Source organism: Lepidochelys kempii, chromosome 1, assembly GCF_965140265.1.
Source record: "Lepidochelys kempii isolate rLepKem1 chromosome 1, rLepKem1.hap2, whole genome shotgun sequence".
Taxonomy (NCBI): Eukaryota; Metazoa; Chordata; order Testudines; family Cheloniidae; genus Lepidochelys; species Lepidochelys kempii.
This window is the reverse complement of record NC_133256.1, coordinates 51848535-51867424: the sequence shown is the minus strand read 5'-3', so window position 1 is coordinate 51867424 and position 18890 is coordinate 51848535. Positions and strand designations below refer to the sequence as shown.

The 18890-nt window shown below is 39.1% G+C and overlaps 1 protein-coding gene across 5 annotated transcripts in view; it reads left to right on the top strand.

Annotated features, from left to right (window-relative positions):
• The first annotated feature begins 1189 nt into the window (after window positions 1-1189).
• Window positions 1190-18890, top strand: part of POSTN (periostin) — a 49857-nt gene continuing 32156 nt past the window's right edge. For 2 of the 5 annotated variants that reach the window (XM_073342433.1, XM_073342411.1), the window contains exons 1-7: window positions 1191-1395; window positions 2866-2964; window positions 9905-9969; window positions 11177-11334; window positions 12045-12209; window positions 13393-13539; window positions 17203-17344. In XM_073342433.1, the coding sequence (XP_073198534.1) occupies window positions 1274-1395; window positions 2866-2964; window positions 9905-9969; window positions 11177-11334; window positions 12045-12209; window positions 13393-13539; window positions 17203-17344 (898 nt within the window). In that variant the 5' untranslated portion in view covers window positions 1191-1273. Of the gene's footprint in view, window positions 1396-2865; window positions 2965-9904; window positions 9970-11176; window positions 11335-12044; window positions 12210-13392; window positions 13540-17202; window positions 17345-18890 lie in introns of all 5 variants that reach the window. The other 3 variants (XM_073342400.1, XM_073342422.1, XM_073342441.1) reach the window with 3 other exon arrangements.

Genomic DNA, 18890 nt, shown 5'->3' with positions numbered 1-18890 from the left:
GCGTATTTCTGTCACGGTAGGAAGTCCATCTCCCTGAGCAACTGAAGCTAGGTTGATGGAAGCATTCTTCCATTGACTCCACCGTATCTGCACTGGGGGGGAGGGTGGCATGGCTATGGCACTCCAGTGGAGAGGGGAGGGAATGGTGGATTTTTCACACCCTGAGCACTGTAGCTGTATCAGCCTAAGTTTTAAGTGTAGACCAGGCCTCAATTAATGTCTGTACAATGCTCAATGTAAATACTAAGTATGATCATTCTTAAATGAATTCACTAGTTAAGCTATTATTAAATTATATTACTAATTAACAAGTGTGTTACTATCACTTTTTCTGATCACACAAACACTATCTCACGCTAGTGTCATTGACAAGCGTTGATAGTGCCATTAATCAGTTTCACTGATAAGATGACTGAACTCAGGTTACAATAGTGAACACACAAAACACAGTAAAAAAAGCAAGGTATAGCTCTGTGAGGCAGAGACAGTATCTCCTTCTGTGTTTCTGCCACACCTAGCACAGTGACAGGTTTCAGAGTGGTAGCTGTGTTCGTCTGTGGCAGCAAAAAAACAAGGACTTGTGGCACCGTAGAGACTAACAAATTTATTTGGGCATGAGCTTTCGTGGGCTAAAACGCACTTCATCAGGTACAGCAGGAAGCTATATATACACAGAGAACATGACAAAATGGGTGTTGCCATACCACACCGTTACAGTTGGTATGGCAACACCCATTTTGTCATGTTCTCTGTGTTTATATATATATATATATATATATATATATATCTTCCTGCTGTACCTGATGAAGTGGGTTTTAGCCCACGAAAGCTCATGCCCAAATAAATTTGTTAGTCTCTAAGGTGCCACAACTCCTCCTCGTTTTTTTTTACCTAACACAATGGAACTCTGATCCCATCTGAGGCAGCTAGATGCTTCTGTATTCTAAATATCAAATCATGAATCATGGTCTAAAATTCTTCTAACTACTCTGCTGTTTTAAGTGTCAACTGAACAAAATGATAAACATCAGCTCTTTACAGAATAAAGAAAATTAGTCACAGTGGTGGGAGAGGGGGACGACGCATGCTTTGCGTGTTTTGTGAATGGTATTAATTCAACTCATTGAAGCTGGCAGTTTGAAGTTGCTATTCCTGGAAGAGTCTCAGGTTGATACAACGTTCCCTCCCACAACCCTGTAGCATGTATATAAACTGTGAGCTCTCCAGAACTTTTTGCCAGTTCTCTCGTTAGACTAGGCAGGAGGAACTAAGGATGAAGATCCTTTTTTTATCCACCTTCTCCATTTTTTTGTTGTCTGCTTTTGACCTAGCAGACTCTTCTGCTCATTACGACAAGATTTTGTCCCACAGTCGAATCAGGGCACGTGAGCAGGGGTAAGTACAGGTTTTCTCTTTTAGAATACCTTAACAGGAGTGTTTTAAAGTTCTCTCCCCCACACCGATCTCAAGATTAGCCAGAATATTAAAATGAGATTTGTGCACGGTAAGTTCTTACTGAGTGTGAATCAAATATATTCTTTCTAAAATGCATGTGTTATGAAATATATTTCCAAATTATTTTTTGTGGAAAAACCATGCAAAATAAAATTAAATATTGTTAAACTTTATGAACTGTTTGAAAGCTAAAGATTATATCTGAAGAGAAGCAAAATGCATGTGTTTCAGTATCATTGAAGATCATTATAGTTTACAACAGATATAATGTGTGATCAGCTATGTTTAACATGGCCCATCAAATATTTTACGAGCATTAGTGTATATTCCACAACATGTACTTTTTTTTTTTCTCATAGTGAGAAGTATGAACTCTACCTAATTCTCTGGTCATTTGTAAATGCACAGAGTATTTTTCAAAAGTTCAGTTCCCACTTAAGCTTTATAATAATGTTGCAGAGTAAGACACTGAAATGCAGTGATCAGAATTTATTTATTTTAACAAATTGTCTCAGGGTAAATATTAAGCAGTCTACACATATCTGTTTTAAGATTTATTAGTAAAAGATAGTTTAGCTCTGTGGGCTTGGTTTTTTTTTTAATAATCAAAAGGATTCCCCACACACACACACACACACACTTACAAGATGAACTGGACTTTGTAAAATAAGGGTTTAATGGTTTCCTCTTTTGAAAAATCTTCTGTTCTAACACTCCAACAGATAAATTACTATAATATATAAATTAGAGACAAAATGGAAATTTGCTTTTGAAGAAATTTCTCTTTTGCACACAACTACGTTACAAAGTTTTCCTTATTTGAATTTTCTGGGTTTTTTGTATATGGCAGTTTACCCTTTGGTCCTGTGTAATTATTAGGCTGTTTATTTAGGTGCTCTTGGCATTCCAGACAGTGGCAATCCAAATAGCTGATAGAGTTACTGAAGATGGGGTTCCTTACCAGACAAAGAAAAAGTAGGCTTTCTGCCCTTCCCCCTCTCCGTGACATACAGCCACACAGCTGTGCACAAGCTGAACTTTGATGAAAAGAGCTCGGCAATAGTCACAGCTCAGTCCCTAGTGGATGGTAATTCACTTCGGGAAAAAAAATGCAATGCATAATAAAGCTTGATTAGGCACAGCTGGCAGTGACTGTTTATTAGACATACAGGGCTGAGCTGGCAGACAGGGGGAAACACCTCTTGCTTCTGGGGAGTGTGATCTTTCCAAAGAACTCAGCAGGGTGGTGTCAGGAGCTTGGATGGTGGTTGACTGAAATCACACCTGCTCTGGGAATCAGGACCAGATGTTCATTTCTGGCTCTTGTCCATTGAATACTGTATTCAAAACTATTGTTAATCACACTTTTTCAAATATGTACAACAACTTTATGTGTTTTTTTTTCTCCAGTCCAAATGTCTGTGCTCTTCAGCAAGTTATGGGCACCAAAAAGAAATATTTCAGCACCTGCAGAAACTGGTATCAGGGAGCTATCTGTGGGAAAAAAGCGTAAGTGCTATTTGTTACCTGACTATCCACTATTTATGGAAATGGAATACTTACAGAACTCTACTTCCTTAGAGGCATATTACATACTTGCTTCAAATGCAGATCTCCCTTTGCTAGCAATGGCAATTTGGAAAATGACATCACAGTACAAAGCATTTAAAATTCCAAGTGCTTTCCAAATAATCCCCTCAACACACATTAATTAATCCTCACAACACACATTGAAGGATGGTAGAACTGAGACAGAGGGCTGAAGTGACTTGTCCAGTTCTACAAAGGGAGCAACTATCCAGGCTGGGGACAGAAATCAGTATTTCGTGGCTCCAGTCCTGTGCTCAGACCACATCTTTATCTATGTACATGGAACAAGAATAGAATATTCCTAAGGATTTGCGGAAGTTATTCTGTCTGTTGTTTACTAAGTCTAAGTGATTTTGGTGTCTTTTTAGTACCTTAGAGAAATTTGTTTCTTTACGTTTATTGTAATTGTGACCTCATAATTTCAAGATGAAATCAGTTGTTTCATTATCCCATGATGGTGATAATAAATTTCACTTCCAGGACATAACATCAGAGTCATTAATTACTCCACTTCTGGCCATGCCCTGTCTTTGGGGCATACTCACCCAAGCACCGAAAACCCAGTGCAGAACTCTTCTTGCACTGCTTTTCTTGGGGCTGCGGCCATGAGTGACTAGTACAGCTGGTTAAATCAGTATCCTTAGAAAAAGGTATTTAACACATTCTGCCACTGTAGAGGCACTAAACGATTCAATTAGTAATTTTACAATTTTTTCAATTAGTAATTTTACCCACCTTTTCTTTAGCTGTTGAGCTACTATTGGTTGGATAATTTATTCAGCAACTATGGCAAAAATCATTAAATATGTTATTTGACTATTCATCTTTGTCAGGCAGATGGTAGATCTAAGATAAGATTTTCAAATGCGCCTAAGTGACTAAGGCATCTACGTTCCATTTTCAAAAGTGATTTGGGCACTTAGGAGTCTTCATCTTATTGAAAGTCCATGGGACATGGTCTCCTAAATGCCTAAAATACTTTTGAAAATGGGATTCATGCAGTAAGTCACTTAGATGCTGTTGAAAATTTTAGCCATTGCATTAAAAAAAATAATGATAGCAAACACCCAGAACAGAAAGTGACTGACATTTTCCAAGCCATTTAAAGAAACATTGTCACTTTCCTTTACTTAATGGCTATTTTCAAAGCCAATTAAACATTAGAGTCCATTTTTAGCCTTTGCTTTCAGCTTAAACCAGAATTCCTAAGTAAGTCCCCAAAGCCTCAAACACCCATTAATCAATTTATTTGGACTTCAGTAAGTACTCACAACCTACATTGTTGCTATTGGACATTGCGCACACATTCAGAGAAGCGTAACCCTTCAGGAGCTTAGATGTCACGGTGACGTCCATGACATAAATGCCTACACAAGTGTTCTTCTCAGTGTCACAAAACAGTTGTGAATTCACGGTAGCTCAGCAGACCTGAAGCAGCCTTGTATTATGGTTGCTACTGGTGCTGTTAGACGCTCATGAGACAGTTTTGCATTTCTTGAGATTCCTGACAGATTCTCATCCCATCTTGTGGCACAGTACTGGAATGGCCCCTGAGGAAAAAAAAGTGGGAAGAGATGGAGGAGGAGGAGATGGCTTCCAGCTTTTTCTTTATCAGAAAATATTTTTCAGCAATGTGTCAGCATAGCATAGAATTATGGGGCCAGTTATGGTTTTGATACACTAATCAAGCAAAGTTCATAACATCGAGTCTTGTGGTGGATATATTCCAATAATTCTGATCTCTAAGGTCAGTTGAGATAATAGGGCTAAAATCTGGGCCCTACTGAAGTCCAAGGAAAAACTCCAATTGACTTAAATCGGGCTAGGATTTCACCCTGTGCTTTCTGTCATTGTAAACTTCATATTTGCTCCAAGAGCCACGGATTAACACCTGTATGATATTAACATTATTATGAAGGATACAATGACATTCTCATCAGAATAGGCACAGATACCTCTTTGCATCTCCAGAAGCTTCTCTGGAATATAATTTAGCATCTAGAATTCTAACCCTCCCATTTTGAGTTAGACTGATGTTTTCGCAAGGTTTTTTATTTCTGCAGCTGAGTCAGGATCTGTCTCCCCTTTATGCAATTTGATCAGCTCAGTTATGCATAAGATTGGGGGATTCTGTGGAGACAATGTAGTTTAATTTCCACGACTCAGACTGGTGCTATAGAAGTTGTGTTTGATCATCCTTCCAACTACGAGCCTGGGTTTCCCAGGCACTTTACTTTGTTTTGTGGTCTTTCTCCCTTCCAGTCTTTCCTTCTCTTCCTGACGACATTGTAATGCAATACTGACATCCATTTTCTTCAGAGCACATGCTGTAAATTGTCCAAGATATTTATTCACCATTTATGTAAAGCCTGCCTTATCACTGTCTTCTTAGCAGAGCACTTTCTTTCACTAGTGACACATTAGGGAGAAGAATGCTTCCTGAAAATGCTTTAGACTGAACTTCTTTGGACATTTTCAAAGCTGATTTTGGAACGTTAGCTGCCTCTGCAGACTAACTGCTTCATTTATGTCATGTCTTGCCAATACCCTCTAAGTGAAAGACTGCTGAGTGTTTTAAGATGACACAGAGAATCGTTATTCAGCTGAGCCACAGTGGTAGCCTGAGGTTTTTGGGTTTTTTTTGTTTTTTTTTGTGGCCAGAGACATCATGATGTGACAGAAGAAATATTTTGAGGCCATGAAGAGATTTTACAGTACACAAAATAAGATTCCTTTAGTGTAGTTTGGACTCATTGACAGTGAGGTTACACAAAGGTATCACATACATTCTGAGCTCTGCTTTGGCACTTTCTGAGTTGTGCAAATACGAGAAAGAGTAGGTTTGAGGAAGACTGTGGACTGGATTAAATGATAGGCATACTGGCACTTTTTGTGTGGTAACAGTAGAACATTTGGTATAATTTAGAAGTGCCTAAAGTAATGTAATTATTAACAGGAGATTTTGAACAATGCCAAAAACAGAACTACCACCAGTCCTAAACAGATTAATTTGCTTCCTTCTCATTTTCAAAAACAATGTTATTTCTTATAGTTATAACACTTCCATGGTAACTCCCTTCAGATTGTATACACTGATCCAGAAAATGTACAAAAGATACCAAAAGGATCTACATTGTATCATTTCCCATCTACAACTGTATTTACAAATTCCCCAGCTGAACTACTGACCTGAGGGCTCTGTAGAAACAGGGCCCTACTGGATCATAAAGGTGTTTGTAGTTTTAATAGTATATTATGCCTGCTAACAAGACAGATCATTTGCAAACAAGCCTCAGGGCCACTTTGAGCTATTCCAGCTGCCAACAGCCCCAAGAGGATGCTTGACTATCCATAGATATGCCCAGGCCATGCCCCCTTTTTCCTTGGGAATGCCTTTTATCCCTGGGGCTGAGATGGGAGTGGCATAGAGCTGGTTTTCTTTACTTAGGAATGCAGCATTACATCATTATCGAAGAGTCTCTTCTCTTCAGTAACATCACATCATGTGCTGAATTTGCAGAATTACGTAGCTGAAAGTTTTTTGGAGTGCAATATTAGTGTAAAGGCAACTTTGCTTTGGATTTTATACAATCTCTCTCTATGGTGGAGGGCAAGGGGGCTGTGTTCTTTTTTCCCCCTCTAAATTGTCCTTCAACCTGAAAGGTGCTGAGCAACTGCATCTTACATTGATTTCAATAGAAGCTGCACGTTCCTCCTACCTCAGCATCCAGTTTATTGACAACCCTCACTCTATCACATTTACCGACACTTCATAGACATTTGATACATCAGCTTTCTAGTTGCAATCAACCATGAGGGAACATATGGCTTTGGATACTAAAAGTAAGAACTTGCCAGATTTGAATTACTAGCAGTCCTCAGAGGAAGCATGCTGTAAGTTAAAAGGAATATGATAGCCCAAAGGTATTGCCAGAGAAGCATTCCCTTTGTCCATTGTGCTCTTTAGCCAGTTTTCTGCCTCACATAAATTGTACTCATATCAGACTCAGTCTTTTCTCTGCTGAATATGGTGAAGAAGAGTAAACATGCAATGTCTGATTGGTGCTTAGTCCCCCTTTTCCTGTTATCAAAACCTAAGTGAGATGTCAAAACACACAGGATATTTTCCGGTTTCCTTTTGGAATATTTTCTCTCTGAAAGAAGTATATTTTCTTATAACAAAGCAATTCCGTGGATGGCAGATGCATACTAATTGCTGGTTTGGGACAGGGATTCCACAAGAGCCAGCTTTCGTCTGACTCTAGCATGGGTGAGCAGGAGGCATGGGAGGAATGGTGCAAGGAGCCCTCTCCTCACACTTGTGTGCCTTGTGAAAGGGTTAGGAATCACTCCAAAAGTGTATCTTTGGGTGCACAGGGTGGGAGTAAGAAGGACGATTGTTGCACCCACAGTGAGAGAGCGGGTTTCACTATTGCTGCTTGCTCGGGAGTCAGGGGAAGGCACAATCCTTCTCCAAACTAAATCTAGTCCTACCCATGCAAGGTTTGCACGTTCACCTACCTGTTAGAATATGTTGCCCACAATGTATCATTCTGGGGGAGGGGCGTAAAGGGAATTGTCATCCTCCACAGAGAAGTATATTACAGACTGTTGCACAAAACTTTTTTGAAGCTTAGTTAGAATTGTCTTGTGTAAGGTTTAGCCCAGCGTTTCCCAAACTGTGTTCTGCGGAATACTGGTGTTCCGCACAATGTGAATAGGTGTTCTGTGAAAGAATTGTAATTAAAATAAAGGGTCTTGCACTTGATTTTTGTACTACTTTATACACGCTTTCCAGTTAGAAATTCTTATTTTAAATTTGTATTTTTGCTTTGTTTTATAAAATAAAATGTATTTGAGCATAAATAAAGCAATTTTTTATTTGAAAACCAAACGACTACAAAATAATATTATAAGTCTTCTGTAAATATATACCAGATGTTCCGTGGCCAAAAAGGTTTGGGAAACACTGGTTTAGCCAGCTGAAAAATAAATAGATTCATTTAAAAATCAGATTAAAAAGAGAAAATAGGGAGTCAAACAACCTACATTCATAGCACAAACAAATCTAACATGGCAGAGCAAACTCTCTATAATGAAAAGCTCTTTGTTCTTTATCAGCTCTCACTTTGCAATAAATTATGTAGCTCAGAGTTTCATTTTAAACTCATGCTTTGTAATGTAGTTTTTATTCCAGTCTGCTTTCATTTTTAAGTGTCTTCAAATAGATTTTTATCCCAGAATTCTGAAAATTCCAACTTTCAAGTAATTAGAGCAAGCCATTTAGTTTAATGTATTTGTTGCTAATACTTTGTCAGCTCTAACTCATTACAACAACCTACAAAACCCCACATAGCTGTCTCTAGGAAGCTTCCAGCTTCAAAACTGACATCATTGAGCCACATGCATTAAAAAGACATCATGTAAAGCTCTGATTGCATGTTTTTCTAGTAATTCAGTCTGCAGTAATTACTTTGAAAAGCAATAACTGCAAAAGAAAGAGTTTAAAGGTTTAGTTACCTTTCCGTTTCAGTAAGTCCATATAATTTCCTGGGTTTCTTTATCCTCTAGCAACCACATTCATCCTTGCCATAACTCCATTCACTTCAGTAGAGTTGTGCTTATTTACAGCAGGGCTGAATCTGGTTAAAGATGTCTATTTTAAAGCTGTTACTTCCTTCAAATCAGTAAGGTACAATAAAAAGCAATCCATAATGCTGAATGAAACACTACATTTAGCACCAACCCACTTTTGAGTACAGTTTGTACATACAAAGGTAAGGCGATTTCCTTGAACAACTATACATCAGGCACTATCCAATTTCCAGGTCAACTCCATCCTCCCCTTCATGGCTAAGCTCTTACTCCTGCTGCCTTCACTTCCTCTCTGCTAGCTCTTTCCTTCGTTTGTTACAATCTGGCTTTCACCCTCTCTACTCTAACTAATGAGACTGCTCTCACTAAAGTTACCAATGACCTTTCCCTTGTCTTCTCCATATTCCTTGTTTTTTCCACTTCTTTCAACATAACCAGGCAATCTTTATTGATTCTCTTCTTCATTGGCTTTTACAACACTGTTCTTGAATAGTTTTCCTTTTTACCTCTTGCATTTCTCTTTCAGTGTCGTCCTCAGTGGCTCCACCTCCTCCCACTTTCTGTCAGCTTCCCACAGGGCCTATTCCTAACCCCCTGCCTTCATTCCTTCACATTATCCCTGGGTTTTCTTATTTGCCTTCATGACTCTAATTCCCATCAATTTACCCTTTGCATTTAGACTATTGCCAAAGCTTGGCACTTTTTTCCTTTACATCCACGCTGTCAAAAGCTTGTCCATGCTTTGATAATCCTCCCCATCCCTTCCATCCTTGGTTCTTTTGATCCCTCCTGTAATCTTCTCTTTGGTTTTCCAATCCCTTCTCTCCTAGCCAAAATGTCACCATCAGATTCATTTTCTTCACCTGTTATTGCAATCACATCATTCCCCTTTACGAGTCCCTTCACTAGCTCCACTTCCTCCCCCACATCTATTCCAAGCTCTTTGTCAACCTTCATGACTGTGGATGTGTTGAGTATTTAAAATGCTACGTAGCTACAGAATACAGTACAGTTGAACCAGTTAATAGTGTCTAATTTGATACCAACAGAAAATAGATTTGATTGTCTGATTTGATACCAACATTGTCTGATTTGATACCAACATTGCTGAATGTTAAAAAAAATAAGATGATTAGATAACTCTAGCCACAGAAACTGAATAGAAGTAGATAATTTGTAAAAAAGTAAAACTAAGATAATTAACTGTAATTGGTGTCATTTCGTTTGTACTTTATTTAATCTAGCTTTTATCTATACCCTACAGAACAGTCTTGTATGAATGTTGCCCTGGCTACATGAAGATGGATGGAATGAGAGGTTGCCCGGCAGGTACAGTCTTAGATGCACATGATCTTTACATATGGGACCCATTCTAACACAGGAGATTTTCAGAAGTGGTCCGTAATTTTGGGTGCCCAACCTGAGACATCTAAAGCTTATTTCTCAGAGGGGCTGACTGAGCATCCACAACTTCATTTGATGTCCCTGAGTGTGGGCAGCACCACTGGAAATCGTCTGCAAAGTGGTTGACGTTGGACACCGAACACTGAGACATTCATAATTAGAGGCCACTTCTGAAAATTAAAGCCCAAACCCTTAAAATACGAACCTGCCCACTATGGATAATCCTGGCAAGTCTTTGCCCTGCTGATATGATGGGTTCCCTGGCAACGGAAATACTGCAGTCCCACTGTGTAAGGGGACAGGATTTGGGGAACTGTACAGGAGGCATGCATGTCTTGTGCAGTGTGGAGTTCCCTGATGTGTCACTTATGTAGTTGCTTGCAGTGGACCAAGCAGCATTGGGTAGGGGGAGGGATGGTGCAAAACCAGGTATTGGAGGTGAGATGGCACCAGAGTCAAGGGGAGGGATGGGTATTAGGGGTGCATAACAGGTACCAAGGGCTACTCAGTAGAATTGGCTGGTCATACGTTTTCCAGTGGAACATTTTTTCATGGGAAAATGCTGGTGTCAAAATCAAAACTTTTGCAGGAACTTTTCAATTTTGTCCAATTTTCCTATAGAAACCAAGCAGATTTTCAAAGAGAAAACTACTTGGTTTTCTGCCAGCTCACTTGTCTCATGGGCTGCCAGGATTCTGGAAGCCCTGGGAGCCCTAACTCAAGCCAGAGTTGTCAGGACTTCTAGACTTCTCAATAGCCTATCAGATGGGCAGCCGGGGCTCCAGGCAGCTCGGGGATTTCGTTTAGAAAAAATCAAATCAGAATGTCATTTACATTTTTTCTAAACAAAAGTTTCAGACCTTCACTTCTCCACATCTTGGGGTGGAGAATTCCTCCCATCTGGATATTTGTTGAGTTATTTGTTCTGGGCACTATCTGCAATGAGGATTTGGCATATATTGCAAATTCTACTTAATTTGAACCCAAACTATGGAATTTTAAAAGCAATGTTTAGTTAAAAGGATTTTAATAAGATGATTCTCTCCTCCCGTTAAAACAGTGGTAATAGGTAATGATTTTGAGAGACTGACCTGTCAAAGAATTTACAGTACTCTTGTCTTGTGTATTTTAGTTGCTCCTATTGATCATGTTTATGGTACCCTGGGCATTGTGGGAGCAACCTCTACTCAACGTTATTCTGACATATCAAAGCTGAGAGAAGAGATTGAAGGACGGGGATCATTCACATTCTTTGCACCAAGCAATGAAGCTTGGGAACTGTTGGATCGAGTAACTATATATCTCTATATACACACACACACGTATATATATTAATGATATGAGTACTTATTTTTGTATCTACAATAGCTGTGTTTTAAACCACATTAGAAACAATGAAGATTTTTTTATATATCAGAGATAAATATTGAAACTCAATTACTATATTATTCTAAACTAAACTATGCTTAAGGAACACAGATATTTTACATTTTTAAAAAAAATTCTAGAAACAATGAACAGCTGCAAAGGATATCTGTTTGAGCACCGTCAAAGAGAAATTGTTTTTTGTTGCTCAGCACCCTGAGTATTTTCATGGTTGGATGCTTTATAAATACAATTATCATTATTAGTCTTGTCAGCATAGCTTTGGGAATAGTTTTGAAAACTGAAGCAATTCCAGTAAGGGAGGGTGACAGACACTTTTGTGGGTGACTGTAGGGTACTTTCCCTAGAACTACAATGTTAATCCACTACTGAACCAAAAAAAAAGCTTGAATGCCTTGCTTATGTAATGAGGCCTGCTGTCTTTGATACTGAATCAGTCTAGGGAATCCTCTAGCCAGCTGCATACCAAAAAAGTATGTAACTGAAGTAATTTACGTATTCAAATGAAATACACATTCAAAAATATATTGAAAGCATATTTTGTGGCAAAGAAATCTGTATAACTAACTGATTAAGATTGTCCAGGAAATGTCTAACTGAATCTTCTTCCTCAGGAAATTCATAGTAATTTAATTGACAATGTAAATATTGAACTGTACAATGCCCTCCACAACCATATGGTAAACAAGCGTATGTTGACAAAGGATCTTAAGAATGGCCTGACTCTTGTATCCATGTACAATGATCAGCAACTGCTTATTAATCATTATCCTAATGGGGTAAGTTTATTTCCATAAGCTTCTTTTATACCGTATTTCAGAGTGGTCATTTTCATTAACTCTGGGCATTTTTTTTTTAATTTATCTAATGAAGAATTGAGAAAGTCATAATGAGATTATCACTTGGCATGTCAGTTATACATCTTACCTTACAAATGTTAGGAATACAGAATAAATCTGTCCATTAAAGGACTCTTTCATAGACTGACGGCTAATTGCTAAGAAAGGACTGGGTAACAAGAGCTATTTTTTATTTTAAGAAAGTTGTAAAAACACGGAATGAACTTTCCTCTAAAGAGGTAGCCTTTTGTGGATAGCACAGATTATCCTCCTGCTAAATATCAGCAGTTAGATTTATTACACGCTTTTTTCATATATTACTAAATACATTTTAATAAGATTTTTATTCCAATTGCAGCATGTGACAGAAATATTTAGTCATAGAAGAAACACTTATATTATCTTCCTAGATGGGATTTAATTTTTATAAACCAGGATTCCCAAAGTAAAGTCACTAGTATTTATTTTCTTAAATTCATAGAAACTGCATGTTAGGTTGGCACTTAAATTAGTGTAAACCAAAAGCAAGAACCATTTTAACTATTCAGGGATATGGAACGCTAAACAACTGTCATATGGTTGGAAATCAAGATGACCTGCACAAGTTGCTGTATTGGTAAATCTAAGTGCACAGGTGCTGACTTTTGTTTTTGCCAGTTGGTTTGCTCCTCTTGCCCCTCCCCCTTTGTGAGCAGTGGGCAGGTTGTTGGAGGGAAGAGGCTGAGCGGGGTGGGGCCTTGGGGCAGAACATGGGCCGGGCCTGAGGGGAAAGAAGCCAAGCAGGGACGGGGCCTGAGGGGGCAGAAGGCTGAGTGGGGGCAGGGCCTTGGGGTGTAGCGGGGGCAGGGCCTTGGGGCAAAGAGGCCGAGTGGGGGCAGGACCTCAGGCAGAGCTTGGGCAGAGCAGTGGGTGGGCGCATGGTCTGGACGCTGGGGCCTACAGAAGATCAATCCAGCCCTGCAAGTGCTGAGCACCCCAATTTTTTTCAGTGGGTGCTTGAGCCCCACAACACCCACAGAGTCGGCATCTAAGGCTAGGTAGCTGTCCTCCTTAAAAATAAATTATAAGAGATAGGATGCCAAGTCAATGCTGAATATTCTACTGTTCAATTCTTTAAACATAGGTTGTTACTGTTAACTGTGCCAGAATCATCCATGGCAACCAGATTGCTACAAACGGTGTCGTTCATGTCATTGACCGTGTCCTGACCCCTGTTGGAAATACCATTCAAGAGTTCCTTGAAGCTGAGGATGATGTCTCATCTCTTAGAGTGAGTGGGGGGAAATAAAATGCTAAGAAGCTTCTTTGGCTTTGTAATTTTCCTTTCTTTTTTTGTTGTCTTAGATGTAAGAAAAGATTATTAACACATTGTTAGGGGAGTGAAATGAACCAAATCAAGGACTAGTCCACCAAATGATACAAGGTAGAAGAGCTGTATATTTTTTCATAAGTGCCTAGTCCTGCTTTTGTGACAGTCTTGTAATTGATGTCACAAGGCCAGATTCTGGCACCCTTATTCGCAGTGAGTAGTCCTTACTCCTTGAGTCCTGGGGCTGTTCAGAAAGTAAGGTATCACTCAGTGTGAGTACAGATCACAGAATCTGGTCCTGTGTGATCAGAATTAGATCCAAAATGAGGAAAATAATTAAAAGTAATGGAAGTAATGGAGATATCATCATGAAAGTTTAAGTGATCCAGTTGGTTTCAGAAAGTGGGTTAGAGTGTGGTGAGAAGGATATTTACTCACTGGCTTGGGCTGGGGCACCAGGATATTATGGAATCTTTCCAAGCTCTTCCCGAATTGAAAGACTCTCTCATTTGCCTTCCTTTCCTCTGATTTCTCTCATCTTTTCTTCCTTCTGTGGAAAAAAGAGAAAAGTTACAAGCAGCGAAGAACAGAGGGCCCAGCAGGCTCCCTCTTTGTAGGATGAGGAGGTGAGAAAAACTATGGAAGGTGTGGGAAGTCAACACTCATATAGGGCTGCTTTTCTTATTTCCTGGTTGGTGGAGTCATATACAATGTCAAAATATAATTGTGCTGTTATACTCAAGGGGAGACATTCATGACAAGATGTAACTATAATTCTTATATAAGCCCAGACATCTTAATATTAAAGATAAATTGGCTTAGAGATGTTCCCATCTGTTCAGCAACGTATTTCAAGTACACTTACACTGTTCTGTAAATAACTATATTAATCTAGATAATTTATTTCAATGTTTTACGTTGTGACACTGGAAGTAGTGGATGCTGCATGAATGGGCTTATTTAGGCTGCAGAAGAGAAGAGTGAGGGGGGATTTGATAGCAGCCTTCAACTACCTGAAGGGGGTCCCAAAGAGGATGGAGCTAGGCTGTACTTAGTGGTGGCAGATGACAGACCAAGGAGCAATGGTCTCAAGTTGCAGTGTGGGAGGTCTAGAATGGATATTAGAAAAACTTTTTCACTAGGAGGGTGGTGAAGCACTGGAATGGGTTACCTAGGGAGGTGGTGGAATCTCCATCCTTAGAAGTTTTTAAGGCCCGACTTGACAAAGCCCTGGCTGGGATGATTTAGTTGGGGTTGGTCCTGCTTTGAGTAGGGGGTTGGACTAGATGATCCTTTGAGGTCTCTTCCAACCCTAATCTTCTATGATTCTATGAAATCAAAACATGATAACCCCATTGGTCTGATGAGTTCCAACTTAGAGCAGGTTTTCAACAGGGCAAATCAAATATCAAAAATGTTAGTGGCTCAATTCAGCTATGCCTCCAAAAGTTCTGGAGTAAATCCCAAACCCACTGAAGTCTAACGGCAACCCCCTATCATAGAATCATATAATATCAGGGTTGGAAGGGACCTCAGGAGATCATCTAGTCCAACCCCCTGCTCAAAGCAGGACCAATCCCCAATTAAATCATCCCAGCCAGGGCTTTGTCAAGCCTGACCTTAAAAACTTCTAAGGAAGGAGATTCCACCACCTCCCTAGGTAATGCATTCCAGTGCTTCATCACCCTCCTAGTGAAAAAGTTTTTCCTAATATCCAACCTAAACCTCCCCCACTGCAACTTGAGACCATTACTCCTTGACCTGTCCTCTTCTACCACTGAGAATAGTCTAGAACCATCCTCTCTGGAACCACCTCTCAGGTAGTTGAAAGCAGCTATCAAATCCCCCCTCATTCTTCTCTTCTGCAGACTAAACAATCCCAGTTCCCTCAGCCTCTCCTCATAAGTCATGTGTTCCAGACCCCTAATAATTTTTGTTGCCCTTCGCTGGACTCTCTCCAATTTATCGCCATCCTTCTTGTAGTGTGGGCCCAAAACTGGACACAGTACTCCAGATGAGGCCTCACCAATGTCGAATAGAGGGGGATGATCACGTCCCTCGATCTGCTCGCTGTGCCCCTACTTATACATCCCAAAATGCCATTGGCCTTCTTGGCAACAAGGGCACACTGCTGACTCATATCCAGCTTCTCGTCCACTGTCACCCCTAGGTCCTTTTCTGCAGAACTGCTGCCTAGCCATTCGGTCCCTAGTCTGTAGCTGTGCATTGGGTTCTTCCGTCCTAAGTGCAGGACCCTGCACTTATCCTTATTGAACCTCATCAGATTAACCTCAATGCAGATTAACCTCAATGCATCAACCTCAATGCAGCAAGGATTTCACCCTGATGTTTATCTGCACTTGTCTGGATGTAGCCAAACAAATGGTGTGAAAATCTTAAGAGTTCATGCTTTCTTGAAAGACTCCTAATCCTCCTGGTATTGATTAGACTAAAGCTACCTATAAAACAGCCTCTCAATATATATTTTTTTTCATTATACTTGTTTATCTGAGCATGGACAAGCATAGGGGCATGGGGAGAATTTAAAGTAAGCAAATTAAGAAAATGTTTTTCTTTAATCAGAAAAGGGTTGCTTGATTACACTTTTGGGACAGGGATTGAGTTAGTTCATATTTCATTCAGATTGATTCTTACATACCTAGTTTCCAGGAAGTAAAGGTGAACCCCTATTGAGGTTAGTTATTTCAATCCTACTTCATATCTATTGGGATAACTTTTAGCCAATCTGAACAAAATTGAAGGAATTAAACCATGTAAACATTATGGCTAAATGCATTCCTATGGCTTAGGAGGGGTTAGGAAACAATGTACTGTGCAACAACACATAATTCACTAGCTGTATTATGAAAGATTTTTCACCTTCTTCAGAAGTATCAGGTCTTGGCTACTATTCCAAAGGCAAAAGAATGGATTAGATAGACTGTTGGTTTTATCTGGCAAAACCTATGTGCATATGGTCTTCAATGCAATGAGCTTTTTCAGGATTCTTTGTATTCATTTAACCTAAAGGTTTGTGTATAGAATTTCACTTACTCAGCTTTATTTAAATTTGCTACTGAGTGTTTTCGTGTGGTGGATGAATCTAATGAACTACATTCTAATACAGTTTGGACTGGAGTAAATCCAATCTATCTCAACTGAAATCAACAGAGTTATGCTACATTTGAATCATTATAAATTGTATCAGAATTGGGCTCTTTCTTAATATCTGCTAAATTGTCAAAGAAACTCAGAAGACTGAGCCAAGACGTTTCCCTAGAGCATTTAGTTTTCTACATTTTGATTCTGTAATTTTACTTATGTAAACAGGCTTTTCTCTGAAGAATATTATAATTCATTTCAACATATCATTAAAATATCTGGATACAAATCCTAAAGTGCTAAATCATAATATAGTATCAGTTGCACAGAAACTACGTGCCAAATTCTGCCTACAGATTCACATGCAACAACTTCCACTGTTCTCAATAAGAGATGAATGTGAGCATTCAAGTGCAGGATTTAACCTTCTGAGGTTTCAAAATTAAGGGTTTTGTTTTTCTGTACCCATAAGTTTAATGTATTTGAACAATGCTGTCAGTAAGTAATATATTTCTTTTCTAGGCTGCTGCCATTACATCTGGTGTATTGGACACTCTTGGAAAGCCCGGCCATTACACACTCTTTGCTCCTACTAATGAAGCTTTTGAGAAACTTCCAAGGGGAGTCTTGGAAAGGATTATGGGTGACAAGGTGGCCTCTGAAGGTATATCAGTGATTCTGTATATGGGAAAATGTGAAAATATATTTCAAACATAATCAAATCAGGAATTAGCAACAAAGGGATTATAAAGCCATACAAATATCTCAAAAGAGTGAGCAGAGTGAGTGCTTGTATTTATTTAATGGAAATGGATCTCAGCTTTATATTCCGGGACATCTGGATCTGGGCTTTTGCCTCAAACGTCATCTCAGCTATAGCTGTTTCATAGTAAGAGTATATGTATTCTATGGGCCAAATTCTACTGTGTAAACTTTTCAAGGGATTGTCTTATTTTTTTACAGTGCACAACGGGGCTGCAATCCTAATTCAGCCTTCTGGGTGCTACTGTAACACAAAGAAATAAAAAGCACAGACAATTTGGTCTGTGAAATGCTATGCACATCTATGTGCTGTGTTAAAAATAATAATAATTACCAATAAAATAACCTTCAGTTCATCTGAGAAGGGTACTCAAATCAATTTGATTTTAATTCCACAAAAATGTACAGTTGTTCCCAATCCCAAAGGGATCCAACATGTTGTTTATGGGTAAAATTTTCCAATGCACCTAATTAACTCTAGAAGCCTACTTCCCATGGATTTTCATGGAGACCTAGATGAGTCACAGAGGTGCTTTTAAAATGTTTGCCCTACATGCTTTAAACTGGATATTCCTATTCTCATGCAGGCAGAATTCCCATTGAAGTTTATAGAAGCTATGCCTGCAGGCTCTTTACTGACAGGCATCAATTGGAAAAGAGAGCAGAATGTGCTGGGCTAGATCTACAGGTGGTGTAAAGTGGTGTAGCTAAATTGACTTACGCCAGTGGAGGATCTGACCCATCATATATTAATGAAGAAGAATCATTTAATGGTGGCTGTACAGTGCATTTTAAATAATGGAGCAGATGCCAATTTTCTTGTCCTACCTATGTCTGTGGTGTGTAAATGAAGGTCAAGAGGAAGATTGTGCAACTATGGTTTCGAGACAATCTAATTTTAATCCTTGAAAAAGATGTTACCAGTCACTGATCCCCAGTCCTTAAGCAGATTGTATAGCTATTACTATCCCTTTCCAGCACATTTATCTGCAGTGGTCTGATACCTGGGGATAAGAATCCTTTAACAACCAAGCTGTCAAATGAAAGGCTATGCATCTAATGCAATCAGCATTGATTAAATGCATGCATAGCTCATAAAATTTACTTTCCACAGAATGGAAAAGGAAGTCCCATTAGAATCATTATAGTTGTAAGTTACAGCTAACATCTGTCCTTCTCATTAAGAAAGGGCAATTGCTACATACTGTACTGTAGGAGTCAGAGTTTCTGTCCTGCTTTAAATTACCAAAAAAAAAAAAAAAAGCCAAGGGATTCAGAATAAGCATTATAAGCAGGATGTCTGAAAGCAATCTATGGAAACTATGTCTTAAAGACTGAGACTGCAGTTTCTGCATGCACTGCGCTGCATATTTAAGGCATTTTAAAGATGAACTGCAAAAGGCACTTTTCTGCCTTTTTAGTAAGTGCTTCTTTGCAAAGAGTAAAGA